The sequence below is a fragment of the Dendrobates tinctorius genome, unplaced genomic scaffold, assembly GCF_039654945.1.
Source record: "Dendrobates tinctorius isolate UK_male_01 unplaced genomic scaffold, ASM3965494v1 ptg000145l, whole genome shotgun sequence".
NCBI classification, from domain to species: Eukaryota; Metazoa; Chordata; class Amphibia; order Anura; family Dendrobatidae; genus Dendrobates; species Dendrobates tinctorius.
In genome coordinates, this window is record NW_027361812.1 from 10,321,843 (window position 1) to 10,343,047 (window position 21,205).

General features: G+C 45.3%; 1 protein-coding gene across 2 annotated transcripts in view; it reads right to left on the reverse strand.

The window, feature by feature from the left end:
- Window positions 1-54: 54 nt before the first annotated feature.
- The window catches only part of SPRYD3 (SPRY domain containing 3), a 38,530-nt gene continuing 17,379 nt past the window's right edge, over window positions 55-21,205 (reverse strand). For both annotated transcript variants that reach the window (XM_073546169.1, XM_073546170.1), the window contains exons 4-11: window positions 19,172-19,296; window positions 17,819-17,954; window positions 17,529-17,717; window positions 10,540-10,689; window positions 10,022-10,079; window positions 6,622-6,741; window positions 6,309-6,475; window positions 55-5,465 (exon numbers count right to left, since the gene is read on the reverse strand). In XM_073546169.1, the coding sequence (XP_073402270.1) occupies window positions 5,331-5,465; window positions 6,309-6,475; window positions 6,622-6,741; window positions 10,022-10,079; window positions 10,540-10,689; window positions 17,529-17,717; window positions 17,819-17,954; window positions 19,172-19,296 (1,080 nt within the window). In that variant the 3' untranslated portion in view covers window positions 55-5,330. The remainder of the gene's footprint in view (window positions 5,466-6,308; window positions 6,476-6,621; window positions 6,742-10,021; window positions 10,080-10,539; window positions 10,690-17,528; window positions 17,718-17,818; window positions 17,955-19,171; window positions 19,297-21,205) is intronic.

Below are 21,205 nucleotides of genomic sequence, written 5' to 3' on the forward strand. Positions count from 1 at the left end.
TGCGGTAAAGGAGGCCCTTTAATAGGAGAGTGCACAAAATCAAGCACAACCAGGTAAATAGAGATCTGTGTTTAATATATGTATATAAACATGGATATCGATTATGTACAGACATTGGGATATGTTCTAGTGCAATTCGGCTGAACCGTAAACAAAATCAAAATGGTCGACGGTTTATGGAAATAATGGGTGGCATACGCAGCAGACAAGGCAGCGAGGAAACAGGACGTCCTACTCGTCTAAAGCACCTGAGAATACTGGAAACTCCCAACTTCTGAAAATTCCTCTTGTGCCAAACACCGCACAAAACAGACAGATCCAATCAGAAATCCTTTCTAATATCTGCAGGTATAGGAGAGAGAGTACTGTAAGTGACTCCCCATTTTTGTATTCAGACAGCTAGATTCCATTACAGCAAAGCAGGAAAACCTTTTCTAAATATTTGATTTTCTTCATTATTCTGATGAGAATTGATCCCATTTTTTTGGTCTTAAAATGTTCAGCTCCCATATAAAGTGGTATTACCTCAGTCTAAAGGCACAGGCCAAGGTGGGAATACACTGGGGTCACTACTAGTGATGAACGCAACTGCTGGTTACTTGAGTTTGCCTAAGATGCTTGGGTATGCACAAACTAATCTCAGGTGCTCGAGTCCCCGTGCCCACATGTTTCGCTGCCATTAGACAGCCACAAAACATCCAGGCAATGCTCGCATATTTTGTCACTAACAGCCGCAAAACGTGGGCGCAGGGACTTGAGCACCTTAGGCAAACTCAAGGAACAAGAACTTGCACTCCTCACTGGCCCTTTCCGATTAATGTGTTCTGTGTTCATGAATCATCACTTTGGAAGACACGATATAATTGCTTAATGGAAGCTGAAGTCAATGGATGCGCAGCCTTGTAAATATTATTTGTTTTTCCTAGCTGCAATGCTATGACCACATAATGGCAAGTATTCCTGTCCCAAGCTCTAATGGGACCATTACAAGAGACCACTGAGTTTTGGAATGCGAGCTGGGGGTACATCATTTTTCCAAATGTAACGTAAGAATATAGGATATTTCACTACCCATAAACGTGTAAGGCTGGCACCATGGAGGGAACCCTATACGGAAAGCACAACGATCCTCGTTGGTTACCAACAATTTGCTTATAAGGGGTTGCTCAGCGAAAACAAGTGGTGGGGGTCCGACCACTGGAATTCAGCCCATCAGCAGAAACGGCAATTTTTATCACAGTTTCAAAATGAAGTGGCAGGTCAGATGCCGGATAGCTGCTCCATTACTTCTCTATGGGGAATAAATGGAGCGGTGGTCGAGTATGCACACTGCAGTCCTATATGAACAGGGATTAAAAATTCCCCATTCAGCAAATTGGTGCAGGTCTCAGCGGTCATACCCCCACTGACAAACAACTGTCATGTATGATAACTTGTTTGCACCGGACAACCCCTTACAGTGCTCCATCCTAATGAGAAATGTACCCAATTTCAGCTGCAGGAAACTGTTCATGGAAACTTGAAATGGTAGGAATGCAACGCTAGTAATTGATAAAAAATGGATGCAGTTTTGTGTAACAAGGGCGGTGGGTCCTTACATCACTAATGTGCGGGTGGGATGTATCTCAAGAGATACCTGGTACAGCAAAGAAGCACAGTGGTCAATAAGACACCCTCCATCTCCGAAAATAGGATTTTTTGGGTTGCTTACTGTAAAATCTGTTTCTCGGAGCCTTCATTGGGGGACACAGAAACCATGAGTTTAGCTTAGTGTCAGTAGGTGGACTCGGGTCTTTCATTAGACCCATATCTACCTCAGTGTGCGTCGTTTTCTTTTCAGGTTTTGGTGCAGCCGGGGAGGAGGAGCTGAGGAGATTCAAGGAAGGGGCTGCTGAGGGGAAATGGAGCCATGACTGCAGCCCGGCTGCTAACAAGCACTGAGATAAGTGCAGCCGGGGGAGGGGAGGAGGAGATACCTGGGGCCCATACTTACCCTCTACCTGGTCCTGCCGCTCTTCAATGTCTTCTGAGCATGTACCTGTGGAGGAAGATGCACCTCTATCCTCCAGTGCTGAAGGATGTTCGCGTCTCATCCAGACCGACAGGCTTTGGTGGGCGAGAGATGAGGACCAGTTGGATCGCCTGACAAGCGTCTGTGCTCGGGGCTCTTGGTCCTTCCATGGAGAGCTATGAGGATACGGGGTGGCAGTACACGCCGTACTCATAGCCTCTTTGTGGGACTACAGATGTGACCAATCACTCTGTATCCCTCCGCAAAACCTGAAAAGAAAACGACGCACACGGAGGTAGATATGGGTCTAATGAAAGACCCGTGTCCACCTCCTACTGACACGAAGCTAAACTCATGGTTTCTGTGTCCCCCAATGAAGCGATAGAGAAAAAGAGATTTGGCCCTGTGACCTCAATATCAGGACTGTTGGTCTGTTTGGTCATTTACACACAGATATTTGGTTTATTAAGATGGGGGAAACCTTCACAGAGGAAAAAAAAAAAAAATGGTTCCCATAGAGTGAAAAAAAAACAAAAAAAAAAACTTCAACAATCGATAACCGGGCTCTCTGAATCTGAGCCAAAATACGAGTAGAACCTAACACCCGTCCTGCACAAAAATACTGACAATTGTAAATTATATTTTTTTGTTAGGACTAAAAGGGTTCATCTGACAATAATAATAATAAAAAAAAAAAAAACACATTTATAAATAAAATAGGATCACCCAAGCTCTTTTCGACCCCTGGCAACCAGCCACTCCTTTTAGAGAAGAGACATGTAGCCAGACGTTCTCCCTGCAGCAGCAGGATGTAGTGTCACATTTTAATGAATGGCTGACCAGGTAACGCACAGTCTCCTCGGGCCCCCCAGAGCAAGTCTCTATCGTGACCCAAAGAGAAGTCCCAAGCAGTGGACCCTCCCATGTGCCCAGTATGGCTGTTGTCTGTATACACAGATACAAGGAACACAGAGCTGGCCATATATATGTCCTACAGAACACCATTGTCCAATGCATCCGAGATGGAAACATTAGGCAATATTGTGTTTCACAGCTCCTATGCAGACCTTCACATCCTGTATAGTCTGCGCCTGCAGTCATTTTAGGATCCATTGTCCCTAAGTATGTGGACAGATGAAAGGGCATGGACTGCTGGACACAAAGTTTGTAGCTTCTACATAGGAGATGTAGACAAGATATGTAATAAACAATTGTAAGGTTACAGGCCTTGAAACAAACAAGAAAATAAAAATGTATGGACCTTCCATTTAAAGGGGTAACCTGGCACTGCTCACTTCCTAAGGCTTCAATCCCATGGTCCCATTAATTTACTGGACAAATCACATCTGGAAATGGTGTACGTGACTGGCTCCGTGTAACCATCCGTATAGCTGGCGGTTGCAGAAGCTGTCTGCTATTTACATACACTAGCCTGTAAATCAGACTATACAGAACGCATGCTGTGATTTTTTTTTCCCCATATGGGTAGGCAGCCCATGTAAATTAATGCATAGGCCTACATTGGGTCCTTGTGCTGTCAGATTTCCATATGGGTAAAAAAGAAAAGACGTGGTTTGTCTGAACATACCCCAATGTGCAGGATACCAGCTAATGGAGCAGATAAGTGGGTATCCCCCCAACATCCACGGCCATGGAGAAGTGGGTATCCGTGACCATGGAGCAGTAGGTATCCCCCCCGACATCCGTGGCCATGGAACAGTGGGTATCCCCCCCGACATCCACGGCCTTGGAGCAGTGGATATTCCCCCGACATCAGCGGCCATGGAGCAGTGGATATTCCCCCCCCCCCCAACATCAGCGGCCATGGAGCATTGGGTATCCCCCGACTTCACCAGCCATGGAGCAGTGGGTATCCCTGACTTGACCATGGTCCCTTACCGATGTGGAAATGAATAGAGTTGGAAAATCCCTACTGATAAATTTGCCGTTCCCTACATGAAAAATACAAAATTTTGTTTTATAGCCCAACTAGCTACAATCTCCTGGAAATGGGTCTGAATAGAATCCAAAAAACAGTGTAATATTTATGACTAAATTATGATAGCGATTCACATATACCTGGTGAACCCCGGTACAGAGCTGGTAGATACACTTTTATAGTACGGTCCCTTCCTATTTTTAAACCAAAAATAACCCTCAATGGATGCTGAAGACACAGAAAAAAAGACCAAGGAAGCCAGAACCTTCTGTCCGGCACTGCTCCCAAAATCACGACCATTACAGAAAGCCACAGTGACACAGGAGCGATAGCAGCAGATGTAGAGGTAGATACACCATGTTCTATATACCAGACAGCACGGACAGAGGTCTGCTCTCACACAGGTCGGGCATACGGCACAGACGTCACTAATGACCGGGCAGGATTCCTGGCAAGTAACCAGAAAAGAAGAATAAATGCTAATAAGAGACTGCCTAAAGCTGCCCAGCGACACGTGGGCAGGATGCTGGCACCCTTGGATAATCATACGCAGGAACACACCGAGCCCTACCACATTAGGGGCGATAAATAGAAAAGGGACAATATGTGGGTTGCATGCCACCTAAATTGTGGCATTTGAGACAAGTTTTAATAAGCCGGGATGCTTTTTGTACACGTCTGGCAACCTGATCAATGTCTAGAAGACGGGTGTACACTGCCAGCCTCTGTATAGGTGAAGATATTGCACTAGCTCCACCTTAGTTGGCACACTTGCATTTCACATACTGTACTCTTTTTATATACGATTCCTTCCATATACCATCCTCTTAACGGGTCATCAGCTGGACTGTGACAACTTGATGCAACGTGCACTGTGACCTGACTGCTAAGTACCCGAGTTGCATGAATGTAACCCGGCAGATAACACGATGCCCTAGGCATGTATAATGTTTAGTTACATACTTTACAGGCCTGGGACCTGGTGCTAACTCACAGCTGACAACCTTCCTGTATGAGCAGCTATCCTGGGACTCGTCCCAAGTTGCACTTCAGCTAATGAAAGAAAAATGTGCAATAGTGATGACGGGGGCATCAATATATATATATATACACAGAGCTACACTGACCACTGGTCACACGGGTACTCTCCCAACATCCTCCCTTGTTTCCGGTCACTTCATGTCTTCTGCTATGCCAAAACATACAGGCAATGATCACTGCGGAGCCCACATTGACAAGCAAGGGCCACTGAGACACGTTTCCAGACACGAAGAAGCACTATCACAAGCCCACGTGCAAATCGTGCATGACGGGGTGGGGGTTGGTGTATGGGAAAGATGGCGAATGAATGCAGTGTGCTTTCCCACTGATGACAATCTTTCACCCACTCAATGGGTGCAGGTCCACTTTAACCTTCTCTCCACTGCTCAGCATTCCTATGGTGGGGTAGAAGCCCCCTTGAGGCAAAATGGATTCCTTCTTTCCGATGATCTTCCCATTCCTTGTGAAAAAAACCTGGAGATGGAAACACAAGTTTACAGTAATGTTTAGGAAGCAGCAAAATGCTTCTAATCGGATGCTCTACTTTCTGTCAAGAGGATAACTCGCCACAGGGACATGTGACCGCTGCAGATGATGACCAAGTGCTGCTGTGATTGACTGCAGCAGTCACACGTCCTGTGACAGCGGTGTATTAATTCCAGAAAGAAGTGGAGACTGATGGGTGGCTGAGCCATGTCAAAGTAGTAGGGGGTTACAAGGAAAGTATTGCATTTATTTTTTCATCTCATTTTGATATAAACAATATAGCAACTCCGCCAAAAAAGGAGCCTTCCAAAATGAAGAGGAGGCGAGGTGTCCGAGGTGTGGCCGCTTTGTAATAGAGTACCTAGGAGTTCAGGGAAGTCCTGGGCTACAACAAATTGTCAGACCTGCCATGACAGAGGCCATTCTGTGACCAGCCATCATACAGCGCTCAGTGACCGGACGGTTACACTTCTACAGGATTATGCCATTTTCTTTCACGGTACAACTCCTTATATTGTACAGAGGGTCCTTATGTAGTGTGGCCAATTCCCAGCACGAGTTTCAGCATGGATAACCGCCATGGATCATGAATGGGCTACTTTGTGATTACATGGTATAAAATAACACAATGACTGTTTTCCAAAAGTGGGAACAAATGGCTTCCTAAACATTCTCACAATGCTCCCCTTTCTTGATCTGCACTTTGCCCCCAGCTGAGGCTTTACAATATACAGGCAAGACTATACTCCCTGGTTGGAGCTAATCGGAGCAAGATGGATGGTTTTCCTCTCTATTAGGTGCATAAAGATGGGAAACTGTTGCAACACTTACCACGACTTTCCTGCCCTCGTGATCCCGCTCGATGTCCTCCTCTTCTTCCTCGTCTTCCTCCTCTCCATCCTCATCTTGCTGCTGCTCTCGCCGGAGGTACATAACATTCCTAACCCCACGAGGCTGCAGCCTCATTTCCTTCATGTCGCTGCTGTCATCACTTTCTCCTAAGGAAAAGGCCGTCAGACTGAGGTTACAAATCACATATGGATAGTGAAGAACATCAACATCATTGTAAGGAATATCAGAGGACGTGCTCAACTAAAAAAGGAGCTGGGAATAGCCCTTTAGTTCAGGATTCTAGACTTCGTACCTTCACTGTCGAGGATATAGTCCCTTGGAAACATTATTCCACAGCCCATTATATCTCCCTTATAACAGCGTGGACCAAATGGATCCCCAACTCCACTTCCATGAAAGATCTTCCCGTCATCTGTAAAGCAAGGAATATATCAGTCGGAACACTTCACTTCCACATGACGCATATGGGTACATTGCTCCATGGTAGTAAGGGATCTGGTAAAACCATCAGTGTATATTCCATAAAAAGGTCTGGAGGACAGGATTGCGATGACACATTTCCAACCGTTGAACTGCCTGGCTCTTAGTTATATGGGTACATGCTGTATATAGACCAGGACAAAATTGTTGGTACCCTTCTGTTAATGTAAGAAAAGACACAAAATGGTCACTGAAATAACTTGAAACTGTCAAAAGTAATTTTCAATTTAAATTTACTGAATACCAACTAATGACAATCAGAAATTGCTTTTGAATTTTGGTTCAACAGAACAACTAAAAAAAGCAAACAAAAAAGGAAAAAAAAATTAAATTATCTGGACAAAAATGATAGTTCTCTTAAAGCACCACTCCAGTGTTTTGGAAGAGGCACTTTAAATTCAAGTTTTCTGCCCCCCGGTCATATACTCACCCTCCAGTGGCGTCACAGTTTTCCGGTGCTGTTCAGCCTGCAGCACCATCTCGTGAGCGCCGCTTATGACTGGCCGGGAGTCAGAAGCTACGTCACAAGCTCTCAGTGCAAGTCTATGTGAGACAGAATGAGGCCCTCACAGACTTGCATTGATCAGGGATCTCCAGAGTGCCATGGAGCAGCCAGCAGGTCACAAACTGCAGGAGACGGACCGGAGGCAAAAACAGATGAAAAACCCAGAAAGAATATTATACAGAGGACAGGGGATTTGGATTTAAAGAACACTCCAAAGCTGCAATGATTAAAAAAAATGTTGGAGTGGTGCTTTAACTTAATATTTTGTCACACACCCCTTTGAGACAATCACTACAAATGATTTCTCTAACCCTCAATGAGATTTCTGCACCTGTCCAAAGATATTTTGGCCCAATTTTCATAAGCAAACTCCTCCAATTGTCTCAGGTGTGAAGGTCACTTCTCCAGACTGCATGATTCAGTTACTGCCACAAACGTTAAATAGTTTTTTGATCAGTGCTCATAGAAGCCATTTCACAATAGACCAATGCTTTGCTTTTTGCCATTCTTGGATATTTTTAGCTGCATTTTGGGTCACTATCCTGATGGAGGACCCATGTCCTGTGACTCAGACAAAGCATATTTGGCTAAAGAATGCCTTGATGGTCTTGAGATTTCATTGTATCCTGCAGAGATGAAAGACTTTCTGTACCAGATGCAGAAAAGCGGCCAAGACATAACCAAGCCTCCATGTTTCACAGTAGTTCCAATGTTCTTATCTTTGTAGGCTTCATTTTTGCGTCAGTGAACAAAGGACTTTTCTCCCACAAGCTGAAGTTTATCAAAATGCATTTTCAGTTTTGCCTTTTCACGTTTTGCTGTCAGAGGTTCTCTCATCAGTCGTCTTCCATGAATTCCACATTGGCCAAGACAGTAACGGATGGTTCGATCTTACACATTTAACCTTGACCTTGGAGCTCACCTCTAACCTCTTTGGAATTTCTTCTAGATTCATTGGTTATCATTTGTATTATCCATCTTTTCAATTTGTCACCAATTTTGCTCTTGTGGCCCCATCCAGGGAGGTTGGCTACACTATCATAGACGTTAAACTTCCGATTAATATGCACATCTGTAGTAACTGGAACATCAAGCTGTTTGGAGAAGGTCTTCTAGCAGACCTGGGCAAACTGCAGCCAGCAGGCCACATATGGCCCACAGACCAAGACAGTTGAAGGACTGAAACGTTGGCCCACTGACCGCACCATGCCCTCTCCCACCCACCGCTGCTCATTGTCAACGTAGTGAATGCATAATAACAATAACTATTATAATTATTAATAATAACTTAAAAATTACTTTTGTGAGTTTGAAGGCTTTTAAGTGACCATTGTGTTTTTTTCTTACTTTAACAGAAGGGAACTAAGGCCTCATTCATACGTTCAGTACTTTACAGCAGTATTTGTCCCACTCCTAGTTTTGGCTACAATCAGAAGTATAATAGAAACCCATCACCACTTCTGCATTTATCACCCTCTCCTGATTTTGGCTTACAGATACTGAGGGAAAATACTGACCAAATACTGATAGTGTGAACGGGGCCTAATAATTTTGCCACGTCGTTATGTACATTTCCTTAGACACAATGATTTCTATTGAGGACTTCCCCATTCACATTCTTATTTATTCTCCTGCTGTAGCCGCTTTCCTTATAATAATCTTTATTTTTATATAGCGCTAACATATTCCGCAGCGCTTTACAGTTTTGCACACATTATCATCACTGTCCCCGATGGGGCTCACAATCTAGATTCCCTATCAGTATGTCTTTGGAATGTGGGAGGAAACCGAAGTACCCTGAGGAAACCCACACAAACACGGGGAGAACATACAAACTCCTTGCAGATGTTGTCCTTGGTGGGATTATACATATCACATGCCAACAGGTTACAAGAACCAGCCGCATATATCCGATATATACTCTGAAAGTATCCACATGGGATTGGCAGGAATACATGCACATGCTGTAGAAAACCTCATTCAGATGCATGTATGGAAGATTCTGTGATAAATCTACTACATGTTAATTTACCATGAAAAAAGTTGGAAAAAAAGGATTATGGCCCATTTACATTAAATTCATCGGCTACATGCTACATCGGCGGTCAGTTACTGGCCTGATTAGTGAGGTCAAATGGTATTCTACCAGCACAGAATGGGCCTTTAGAAAAACAAAACTGTGTTTTGGTCCCTATAACAGGATGACTACATTACCAGTCACAGCCAGACGTGGCGCTGTTACTGTTGAAGCTAATTACACAGCTCAATTTCTTCCATGCCAATCTACCCACGGTGTCTGCGGTATACAGGATGGTGGCTGTGGACTTTGCATGAGTTTAGAGAGAGGAAGTTTTGTTTAAAAGGGATTGTCCAAAAAGAAAGTCCATAATAATAATAATAATAATAATAATAATATAAAAAAAAAAAAAAAAAAAAAAAAATTCTGCACAAGTTGCAAAATGATGTGAAAATGGAAAAAATAAAAAAGGACTTGTCATATGACCGAGACCAACCACGCCGATTAGAGAAGCCGTGGGGAGGCTCAAACACAAGGGCTTGGCTGCGTTATGCACAGAAAAGAAAAATCTCCCTGTCTTATGCCAAGGCAGAAAAATCGAGCATTAATGGCCAGTTTTAGTCAGAAGCCATCCTCTCTTCCAGCTTTTCTTGTGACTAAGGAGGTGCAATATATGAAAAAACACCATACCAGCATGATATGCGACAGAACCACGACTCCACCCCGGGTGCCTGTTTTTTGGGTAATCCTGTATAACAAAAAAAAAAAAAAAAAAAAATGAACCTGTGTCATTTGCCAATAAAGAAAATCTCCATATAGCCATATATTTTGATTAGTGTTTAATCTTCGTGCGTCAATCGATGGACCATGTTAACAAAGTTGCAGCATGCATTAGTAGGGTCCGGTCCATTTATAAACCAGACTAATGCATGAAAGTGAGGCCAGCCTCTGCACCCACCCATCTCGCGGATGCGCACGTGGAGCCAGTTATGTACGCAAAATGACTGGCTGTTTGCGCGTATAATAATAAAAAAAAAAAATATATATATATATTTATTTAATGTGATTGCCTCCCAACCTCATCTCCAGAAAACCAGAAGATACGGAATCCATGAGAAAGTGGGAGACCTTACACATTTCTACTTGAAATAGTACAAAGGGTAAGACTTAGGACAGAGACGTGGTAAAACAGCCTAAACCATGCTCACCTTTCTTGCAAGTCCTAAAGCAATATAACATTTTTCTCCAGGATCAACGATTTCCACCTCAAAGTAATGACTCCGAGTGCTGAGAGAATGTCGGGCCTGTGCCAGACCCACATCTATTATACTTTTTCCTTTCCCAACATACTCTAGGAGCTGAAAGAAGAAAAATAATAATGGCAGATACTGATATAAGAGGTAGCTATATAATGATAGTCTTAATCAAGAGCCATAAATTATAAGTCTGTCTTAGGCTGGTTTCACATTAGCGTTGAAAAAACGCTGCGCACTGCGTCATATGTAATGTTATTAAAAAAAAAAAAAAAAAAAATCTATATTTAACAAACTCTTCCATATACGGTTAGGTCCAGAAATATTTGGACAGTGACAAGTTTTGGAATTTTAACTGTTTACCATAACATACTATTCAAGATACAGTTATATCATCAATATGGGCTTAAAGTGTAGACTAAGCTTTAATTTTTGAGTATTCATATGCTAATTCGTGTAAGGGTTTAGGAATTACAGCTCTTTAATATGTAGCTGCATTTTTAAAGGGGTCAAAGGTAATCGGCCAATTATCTTGAAAACTCTTTAATAGGCTGCATGGGCTTTTCCCTCATTAAGCCATCATCAATTAGGCAGGTAATGTCTGGATCCCATTCCAGGTGTGACATTGGCATTTGGAAGCTGTTGCTGTGAACCCACAACATGAAGTAGAAGGAGCTCTCAATGGAAGTGAGAAAGACCATCATTTGGTGGGAAAAAAAGAAATACATCAGAGAGATGGAAGAAATGTTAGGAGTGGCTAAATCAAATAGTACATTGTGAAACAAAAAAAAAAAAAAAGCACTGGTGAGCTTGGGAACTCTGAAATGCAAAGACAATGGTGGAGGATTGCAAAATACTTTCCATAGCAAAGAAAAACCCTCCACAACATTCACCCAAGTAAAAAGAACAATCTCCAGGAGGTAAGCATTTCAGTATCTAAGGGCCCCGTCACACATAGCGACGCACAAGCGATCCCGACAACGATATTACCTTGTCAGGATCGCTGGTGTGTCACTACATGATCACTGGTCAGCTGCCAAACAGGCAGCTTCACCAGCGATCAGCACCAGCGACACGCAGGTAACAAGCAACGCACGTCGCTTAGTTACCCACTGTGTACCTTAGTTACTAGCGCACTGATGCAGGGAGCTGGTAACCAAGGTACGCATCCGTGTTTTTAAGCGGCGCGCGGCAGTTAGAAACCCGATGTGTACCTTAGTTACCAGCACCAGCTCGCTGGTCTCCCGCCTGTCACACGCAGTGATGCGTGCTGGCCAGCGGGAGACCAGCGATCAAAAAAAATGTCCTGGCCATTCCAGGACGATCAGCGATACCCGGCAGGGGGGCCGGTCGCTGGTAAGTGTCACACACACCGATCTCGCTGGTAAGATCGCTGTTGTGTCACAAAACTTGTGACTCAGCAGCGATCTCGCTAGCGAGATTGCTGTGTGTGACGGGGGCTTAAGTCTACCGTAAAGAAGACTTTGTGGAGGCAGATACCACCATGGTTACTTACCGGTAGCCGGTTTTTCCGGAACCCATGACAGCACCACATGAGAGAGGGATCCGCCCCGCCAGGACAGGAACCTACTGAAATATAAGGGGCGGCACCTCTCCCCCGCTTCAGTTGGATTACAGAGCATTGAGAGGACTTCCCGGTTAGTTACATGTTTATCCAACACCACATCACACAAATACACCCGACTATTGTGCACACCAATACGGTGAAAAAAGGGGGGGGAATATACGGGTGCTGTCATGGGTTCCGGAAAAACCGGCTACCGGTAAGTAACCATGGTGGTTTTCCCTTCACCCATGACAGCACCACATGAGAGATTTTTGGAGACTTCGAAACACCTTAGGGAGGGACAACCGCTTGCAGCACCCTTCTACCAAAGGTCAAGTCAGCCGAGGAGGATAGATTTAATCTATAGTGCTTAAAAAAGGTTGAGGGTGAGGCCCAGGTAGCGGCCTTACAAATTTGCTCAATTGATACCTCTGCCTTTTCAGCCCAGGAGGTCGCCACGGCTCTGGTGGAATGAGCCTTGATGCCATCAGGAATCGGAAGACCACTAGCTGAGTAGGCTACACTAATGGCCTCCCTAATCCATCTGGCAATAGTCCCTTTCGATACTCCATAACCCTTCCTGGCACCCTGGAAGGCTACAAATAGGGACTGGGACCTCCTCCACTGGCTGGTTACTGATATATACTCTAAGAGGGCTCTTTTCACATCTAGATTATGGAATTTCTCCTCTCCTGGGTTTTTCGGATTTTCACAGAAGGAGGGGAGGACGATTTCCTGGCTACGGTGAAAATCCGACACCACTTTCGGTAAATAAGCAGGGTCTATTTTTAGGACAATTCTGTCCTGGTATACCTGGGTATACGGTGGACTAACTGATAGGGCCTGCAGGTCACTTACCCTACGTGCCGATGTAAGGGCCACTAGAATAATGGTTTTTAGGGTAAGATATTTCACTGATAGTTGTTGTACTGGTTCAAATGGTTCCTTTGTGAGAGCTTCTAACACAAGGTTTAAATCTCAGGGAGCCATTTTTTGCGATGGGACTGGTCTAGACCTGTGGCAGGATTTAATAAACCTAGCTATCCATCTGTTTGCCGCTATGTTACAATTATATAGAGCGCCTAGCGCTGAAACTTGTACTTTGAGTGTATTTACCGCTAGGCCTAGCTGTAGACCTGCCTGTAAGAACTCTAAGATAGTCTTGATCGGGGGTTCTTGGTCTAATGGTTTCCCCAGAAACTGCAGAAACTTATTCCATATTCTACCGTATATATTAGTTGTTACTGGCTTCCTACTTCTCATCAGTGTAGCCACCAACCCAGGGGAGAATCCTCTATTACTTAAAAGTGACCTTTCAAATTCCACGCCGTCAGATGGAACCCCTTGACTTGCGTGTGGAATACCGGACCCTGAGCTAGCAGGTCTGGAATCTCTGGCAGTACCCACGGATCTGAGAGGGACATTATCTGTAGTAGTGAGAACCATGGCCTTTTTGGCCAGAACGGGGCTATTAAGATCACTCTGGCCTGATCTTCCCTTATCTTTTTCACTACTACTGGGATTAGAGCTACCGGAGGAAAGGCATAACTTAGCTTGAAATCCCACGGAATTTGCAAAGCGTCCACTGCCCATGGCTCTTCCTTTGGGTTCAGTGAACAGAATCTTTTTACCTGCCTGTTGCTTCTGTTGGCAAAGAGGTCTATTATTGGCTCTCCCCAAAGATGTACTATCTTTTGGAACACTACCCGATTCAGGGTCCATTCCCCCTGTTTTAGTGTGTTGCGGCTTAGGAAATCGGCTTGTGTGTTTTCTACCCCTCTGATGTGTAGGGCTGATAGGGAGTGTAGGTGTCTCTCTGCCCTGTGAAAGATCTCGTTGGTTTCGAGCATTAGGGAGCGTGACCTTGTCCCTCCCTGGTGGTTGATGTAGGCTACTGTTGTGCTGTTGTCCGGCATAATCCGGACATTGCGGCCTTCTAGAGTGGGCATGAATATCCTTAGGGCTCTGTTTACTGCCCGTAGCTCTCTTAGGTTGGAGGATGCGTTTTGCTCTAGGTGTCCCCAGGGTCCCTGGGCTACCTGTCCCCTTAGGTGCGCTCCCCACCCCGAGGAGCTTGCGTCTGTCATTATCACGTCGGACACTGGCTTCTGCCACGATGTCCCTGTTAGTAGGTTTGCTCTGTCTAGCCACCATCTGAGAGAGCCTTTGGTTTTTACGGAAAGTTCCAGCCTTCCTTCTAAACAGCCTTTTAGCGACTTCTGTGCTGATAGGACCTCTGCTTGTAGTTGACGGGTATGAAATTGTGCCCATCTGACCGCTGGGATACAGGCTGTCAGAGTGCCTAACAAGGACATTGCCCCTCTCAGGGTCGTGTGAGGTTGATCTATTGTTGCCAAGATCATATCCCTTACCTTTTCCACCTTGGCGTCTGGTAAGAGACAAATTTGTTGATTTGAGTCCAAGATGAAACCTAAGAACATTTGCCTTTGTAAGGGTTGTAGCCTTGACTTCTTGACATTCACCATCCAGCCGAGATTCCGTAGGGTATCTATCACCCTTTCTACTTGCTCTGTGCAGTGACGTTCTGAGTTGCCCACAATTAGAAAATTGTCTAGGTAGGGTATTATAATTGTGTTGTGGATGCGGAGGAATGCTGTCATCTCTGCAACTACTTTTGTAAACACCCTCGGTGCTATGGATATGCCGAATCTCTGAACTGAAAATGTTTGAGGTTGCCCCGAATGTAGAGCGCTACCCTTAAGTATTTTTGGTATTCTGAATGAATCGGGATGTGGTAGTAAGCATCCTTTAGATCGACTACCGCCATGAAACAGTTGTGGTGTAACAGCCTTATAGCTGAAGTCACTGACTCCATTTTGAAGGTTTGGTTCTGTATCCAACGGTTGAGGCCTCTCAGGTTTATAATCGTCCTGAACGAATGATCCGTTTTTTTTATTAGAAAGAGGGGCGAGTAGAAACCCCTTCTTTCCTGTCCTCTTGGGACCTCGATCAGGACATGTTTGTCCAGCAGGCTTAGGATCTCTGCCTCTAAGGCCAACTGTTCTTCTACCCCTCTCCTGACGGGGGTCACCACAAACGATGCTCTTGGCTGTTGAAAAAAGGGGAATTTTAAACCTTCCTTTATGATGTTTAAAATCCAAGTATTGGAAGATATATTTTCCCAGGCCTGACCAAACAGCATCAGTCTCCCCCCTACGGGGATGCCGGCGTCATTGAGGGGACTTTTTTGCGGATGAAGCGGCTCCCCCGAACATGAATCCAGACTCTTTCTTCCTCTTGTCTTCCCATCTTTTCCGATCTCCCGGAGGCCGGCCTCTATTGAATTTCCCCCTCCGAAAGGGCGGTCTTCTTTGATCTCCCTGAAACCTGGGGAAGCCCTTCTTCTTATCACCCGCTTTTTCTAGGATTTCATCCAGATTTTTTCCAAAGAGAAATTGTCCATCACATGGAAGGGAGCATAATTTGGCTTTTGATTGTAGATCTCCCGGACACCCTTTAAGCCATAATGCACGCCTTGCAGCATTTGATAGTCCCGCTGCTCTCGCCGTCAACCTCATGGAATCGGCCGAGGTGTCGGCTAAAAAGGCGGCTGCTCCGTGTAGCAGATACATGTCTCCTAAAATTTTCTCCCTAGACATCTTGGAAGCAATTTTTTCTTCTAGCTGCTGTAGCCAGATCATTAAAGACCGGGCTGTACAGGTACCGGCTATCGCAGGTTTTAGTCCCCCCGCTGTTGCTTCCCAAGCATGCCTTAGGTAGGAGTCTGCTTTCTTATCTAGTGGATCTCTTAGTACTCCTGAGTCTTCTAGGGGCAGGGCCGACCATTTGGATGACCTGGATACCGCCGCATCGATTTTTGGGACCTTGTCCCATATTTCCGTATCCTTAGGGTCAAAGGGATATCTCCTTTTTGAGGAGGAAGGAAGGCTACCTGATTTTTCAGGCTTCTTCCACTCCCTTTCGATGAGCGCCTGGACTTTTTCATTAACTGGAAAGGTGCGTTTCTTCCTTTCCTGTAACCCACCAAACATTACATCTTCTAGGGATTTGGTCGCTTTTTCCTCCTGAAGGCCCATAGTTGACCTAATGGCTTTAAGGAGACTATCAGTATCCTCAACCGGAAAACACGGTCTACCCCCTGTGTCACTATCCGAGGAGGAAGAGGACATGCGCTCAGCCTGATATTCGGACGAGGAGGAGTCTGATGAAGAACTTGGGGAGTTTCTTCTACTTTTTTTCTTTTTCTTTAATAATAATTTAAGTGAACCTTCCACCTCTGATTTTATGACAGATCTGAGGTGAGTTGCTAGGCTCGGCACTTCCTCCGCCACTGTTTGCTGTATACAGCTAGTGCAAAGGTTTTTTTGCCAATCTTTCGCTAGGGGGTTCTGGCATATCGCACACTCCCTATTTCTTTTGCTCCCTGCTTTTTTGCCTTTCACCTAAGGAAGCAAATAACACAAAAAGGACCCTATTAATAATGGTCTAACATTCACGAAGATCCACTCACCACCCACAAAATCGGGACCGGGCTGGAAGGCTGCGCTGGAGCATGTGGTCTGTGTTCTCTCGATCTCGAGGAATCATTTGATCTGTGGCTCGGACGGCTGCTGCTCTTACCGCTCGAACGGCTACCGTGCTTCCGTGCCGAGGTCTGCGACGGGGGTAGAGACAGTGGGGACGGTGCGCGTTCCTGCTGTGACCCCATTGTAACAGCCCGGCCGTTCTGCTCCTTGCCTCCTTTAAATAGGCCCCGGTGAGCGATCCTTTTGACCCTCCCCCCTGCGACCGCCGGCCATTCTTCTTCTTTTTTTTTTTTCCTTCTTCTTTTGTGGCCGGCGCCGCACTAGGCGCCATGTCCGTCGCATACCCAAGCTGCACCGCGCCGCTGAAGTCAGGCGCCGGAAGTCGCGCCCGGCTTCCCCTGTCCCAGGGAGAAGGAGCGAGCGGGCGCGCGCGCGCGCAGGGGGAGGGAGGCACGGAGGAGCGCCCCGAATGGAGGCCGCCTTACCGCACCCGCACGAACCCGGGGCCTGCTGGAGGAACCCCGGGGACTGCGCTTCCAGGCGCCGACGGCCAGCGCTGCAGGTAAGCTGACCTGCTCTTCCCGCGCCGGGACGGCCCTGGGTCCATGTCTTCATCCATGGCAGGCACCGCCGCTGTCAGCCTGGGATCCCGCTCCAGGACAGGAACCCAACTGAAGCGGGGGAGAGGTGCCGCCCCTTATATTTCAGTAGGTTCCTGTCCTGGCGGGGCGGATCCCTCTCTCATGTGGTGCTGTCATGGGTGAAGGGAAAAGAGAGGGTTCACCACAAGGTACAAACCCTTAATCAGCCTCCTGCATCCTACATAACATACTGATGGGGAATGGCACTATACATGGAAAATTTCCTACCGTGCCAGAAACTCTGACATCATGTAGCCTTCCCCACTCGTCCTCGTAGCTGTCCACCATCATTATGCTGTCATCATCTTCGCAGCCAAGTTCTGCATTTAAATGAAGGCGGACTTCTTCACCTAAAGAGTGCATCCCCACAGCCGGGAACAGGCCATCGGGAGATAAGGGCATCACAGTGCTGCCAACCTGCATTGGGAAACAAAGACACCAGCATTTACGATTACCCAACACAAATACTAACAGTAACTTTGGAAACAAAGAAGATAAATGTGGAGTCTCTGCCTTACCCGTTTTCCATTCTTTGTAAAGAAAATCTGAGCCGTCTGTACATGGAAAGAGCTGGGCTCTATACCACAACCAATCCGATCACCTGAGCTGCACTTTGTGCCAAACTGACGTCCCTTTGCTCTCCCATTATAGAGTCTGGAAGAAAACAATATAGAACATGGTCACACGAGTCTTGTAAGATACAGATCAGCGCGTCATAACAGACAGAAGCCCTGCGTACAAAGGAGCATCTCTGATCAAGAGCGAGCAAGGCAAAGCTAGAGAAAGGGGGGGGGGGGGGGAGAGCGAGAGAATTAACTATGACATCTACACATACTTCATGATAGAACCTCAAGAGTTTCTCGCTTCTAGACTGTCCAGTCTTCTGTGGAATAAATTACTTGCTGCCTCTCTGGGCGCTGACTACATACAGAAAGCGATGCACCATGTAATATTATAGAAGATTAAAATACACAGCGATTTATATCAGTGTAATAAAAATAAACCTGTCTGTTTCCACCCCATTGTTCAAGAAAGGATTTCCTGGCCGATCTGTCACACTGGCATTACAAGGCTGCGGCTCCGTCATACACTGACATCACTAAATGTATGAAGACAGGGTTTTCTTACACCAGTCTTAAGTTTTAGCTATAATTTATGCCGTGTTCAGATGTAAATGATAGTGTGTTGGGCTACTGGAGATTTCAGCCCCTGCCGCGAAGCCTCACCTACTTTCCATAAAATCTGTGCGCCACGATTTGTGAGTTTTTTTACCCTAGTTTTCTGGTGTATGGTCATTAATGCATTTCAACCAAATTCTCCATCCACACATTGATTGGTTTAAGTATTTGACGTCCACACTTTCTGAAGATCCGATAGGGTCAGTGCTGGTAGCTCGTATTGAAATATGCCAAGAGTGTTTGTGCTCAAAAAGATGCAAAATGGCTGCTGGCACTTATAAAGCAGCTTCTTTCTGGAATGGATTTTTAGAAATACTGCATCTATAAAAACACCCATGGATTTAAGATGTTGTCTGGGACTTTTACACTGAAGACCAATTCTTAGGATAGGGTCATCAAGGTGTGATGGGTGAGGGTGCGCAACATGCACCCCTCTCGCCGATCAGCTGTTCCGGGAGCCAGTGGCACAATAGGGGGCAGACATGCAGTACCCAGCCACGGACACTATCGTTAATGGAGATGTGCTGTTTCGCTCCATAACTGAGCAGTACCAGTGACACCAGGATCAGTGGGGTGCTGGGTGTCAACCTCACAGATCAGGCATTGATAACCATTTTCCTAGGGAAAGGACCATGTCCAGGGCATCCCCTTTAATTATCGCACCTCTTAATCATAAAGTAAGTGACTACTTACTTGCCGTCATCCGCATGGTAGGCCACGGAATCTGGCAGCCAACCTGGTTGATGATCCAGACTGTAATATTGTGGTACTAGTCCCACAGCGATTGTTCCTCGAACGCCACGATCCACAATAGACACCTAAAGAGTAGGACACAAATGAGAATCCACTTCACCAAAAGGGAAATGATGTAATATGTACTGACTACTTTGTACAGATCGTCCTCTAGTCAGGGGCATATTACCAGAAGCAAGAATACGCGATTGGCACCATTATAGGGGATAACAGACTATTTTTTTGTGCCCCTCTGCTTTTGTTAGGTTCTTACTCTGGCTACTTGACGTTCACATGATCCAACAAGTAGGTTTTTTTCTTCTTTGGGTGGCGTTTCAAGCCCCCTTAATGGCCTGGGATTGCTAGCCCAGACCGTCAGAAAATAGGGTTCTTATCTGCCCATGCAAATAGGTTAAGTGGTGCCAATGGCCTTCTAGGCACAAAAAAAAACAAATAAGCCTCATGCAGAGAGTTCTAGATCGGGTCATTTTACCCCTATTCCTGACCAGCCATATTGTCAAGGTTTCTCATACATGCGGCTTAAAGTGCTGCAAAAAATGTTTTTATTCGGTTACTCAAATCATTTTTGGATTTTTGTTTTTCTCTTTCACAATATGTGGGGTGTATTTATTTATGCCATTCTCATGCTCTCGTCTTATAATTTTTTTGCCAATATTGGTGGGAAAAATAATGGAAATAGCATCAACGATTTTATCTTTTCCTGTTTTTTAATTAATGTATTTATTTTTCATTTCATGTATTTTGCCCGATAATGTTTTAAAAGACCTTTGGGGGCATTTCTTTATATTTATGTATTTATTTTTTTACCAGATTTCCCATGTAACTGGTGCGGGTATATTAGCCCCAGCTACAAGGTAAATTCAGCCTCCTGTCGGTACAGCAGAACTGACTGGGTCTCCTAGGTCCCAGCACCTCCTGCTCGCTCCCTACACCCAGTGATGACATGACCGCTGGGACCCGAGGTGGAAGCACAAGTAGCACTTCCCATTACCACATAAACAGTGCTTACCTAGCACTGTGTGTAACGCCGTCAGGAATGCAGGGATGGTAATGAATGGACGCTGCTATCTCTTTGGAAAGCCAAAAAGGAGGATCCGATATAAGGTCAATCAATGGTGTGAACACTTGGAAATAGTACAAAAATCTTTATTGGAAACACAAGCAGGTGTGCAATGGATTTACAGGAAAACATGAGCACAAACTTAATATACATAAAACCAACATGTAGAATATGACATATTCAAAGAGAGTCTATTACGTACCTGTGTATATATAGTATACTAGCCATATAGTCACATGCTAAGATGCAAATCCCTGAGGAAGGTAAACACCGAAACGCGTGTTGGGGTGGGCAGCACACTTGCACTCGTGATACTATTCACCTCTTAACTGTGACATGCATTCTCTGCATTTTGCACTATTTCCAGGCGTTCACACTATTTATTGACCTTATATCGGATCCCCCGTTTGCTTCTTTAGGTTATCATCGACTGGTCTCACTACTACATCAGGCAGACATATGTGGATGTGATATTTTCAGTTTTAACCTGGCCCTCCATCTGCATTGACATTCAGGGCTGTGGAATCGGAGCCCATTTTGGTCAGTGTCATGGAAATTGAGGAGTTGGAGGTTTGCCTTACTGACTCCACAGCCCTGTTGACATTGACACAAAAGGTTTTTATACACATACTTTGGCTGATCCTCGTCTATTTTGTGCATCTCTTTGTGGAGTCAGGCTGTGCCTGACAGCTGGCTCCCACCCAATCGCATGTAGCCGCTATGCCGCGCAGTGTCGCTTTAGAACGTCGCTGCAGAGTAGAACGTGTGGACCGCCTGGACGCTTCTTGTCCATGGATTCATCATTCACCATTATTACCCGCATGAAGAAATTTGCTGTCGCGCATATTATACAGATGAGCGGCACACTTTATACTTGCAGCGAAAGGAAATCGCTTTGAATTATTCTTGTTGCA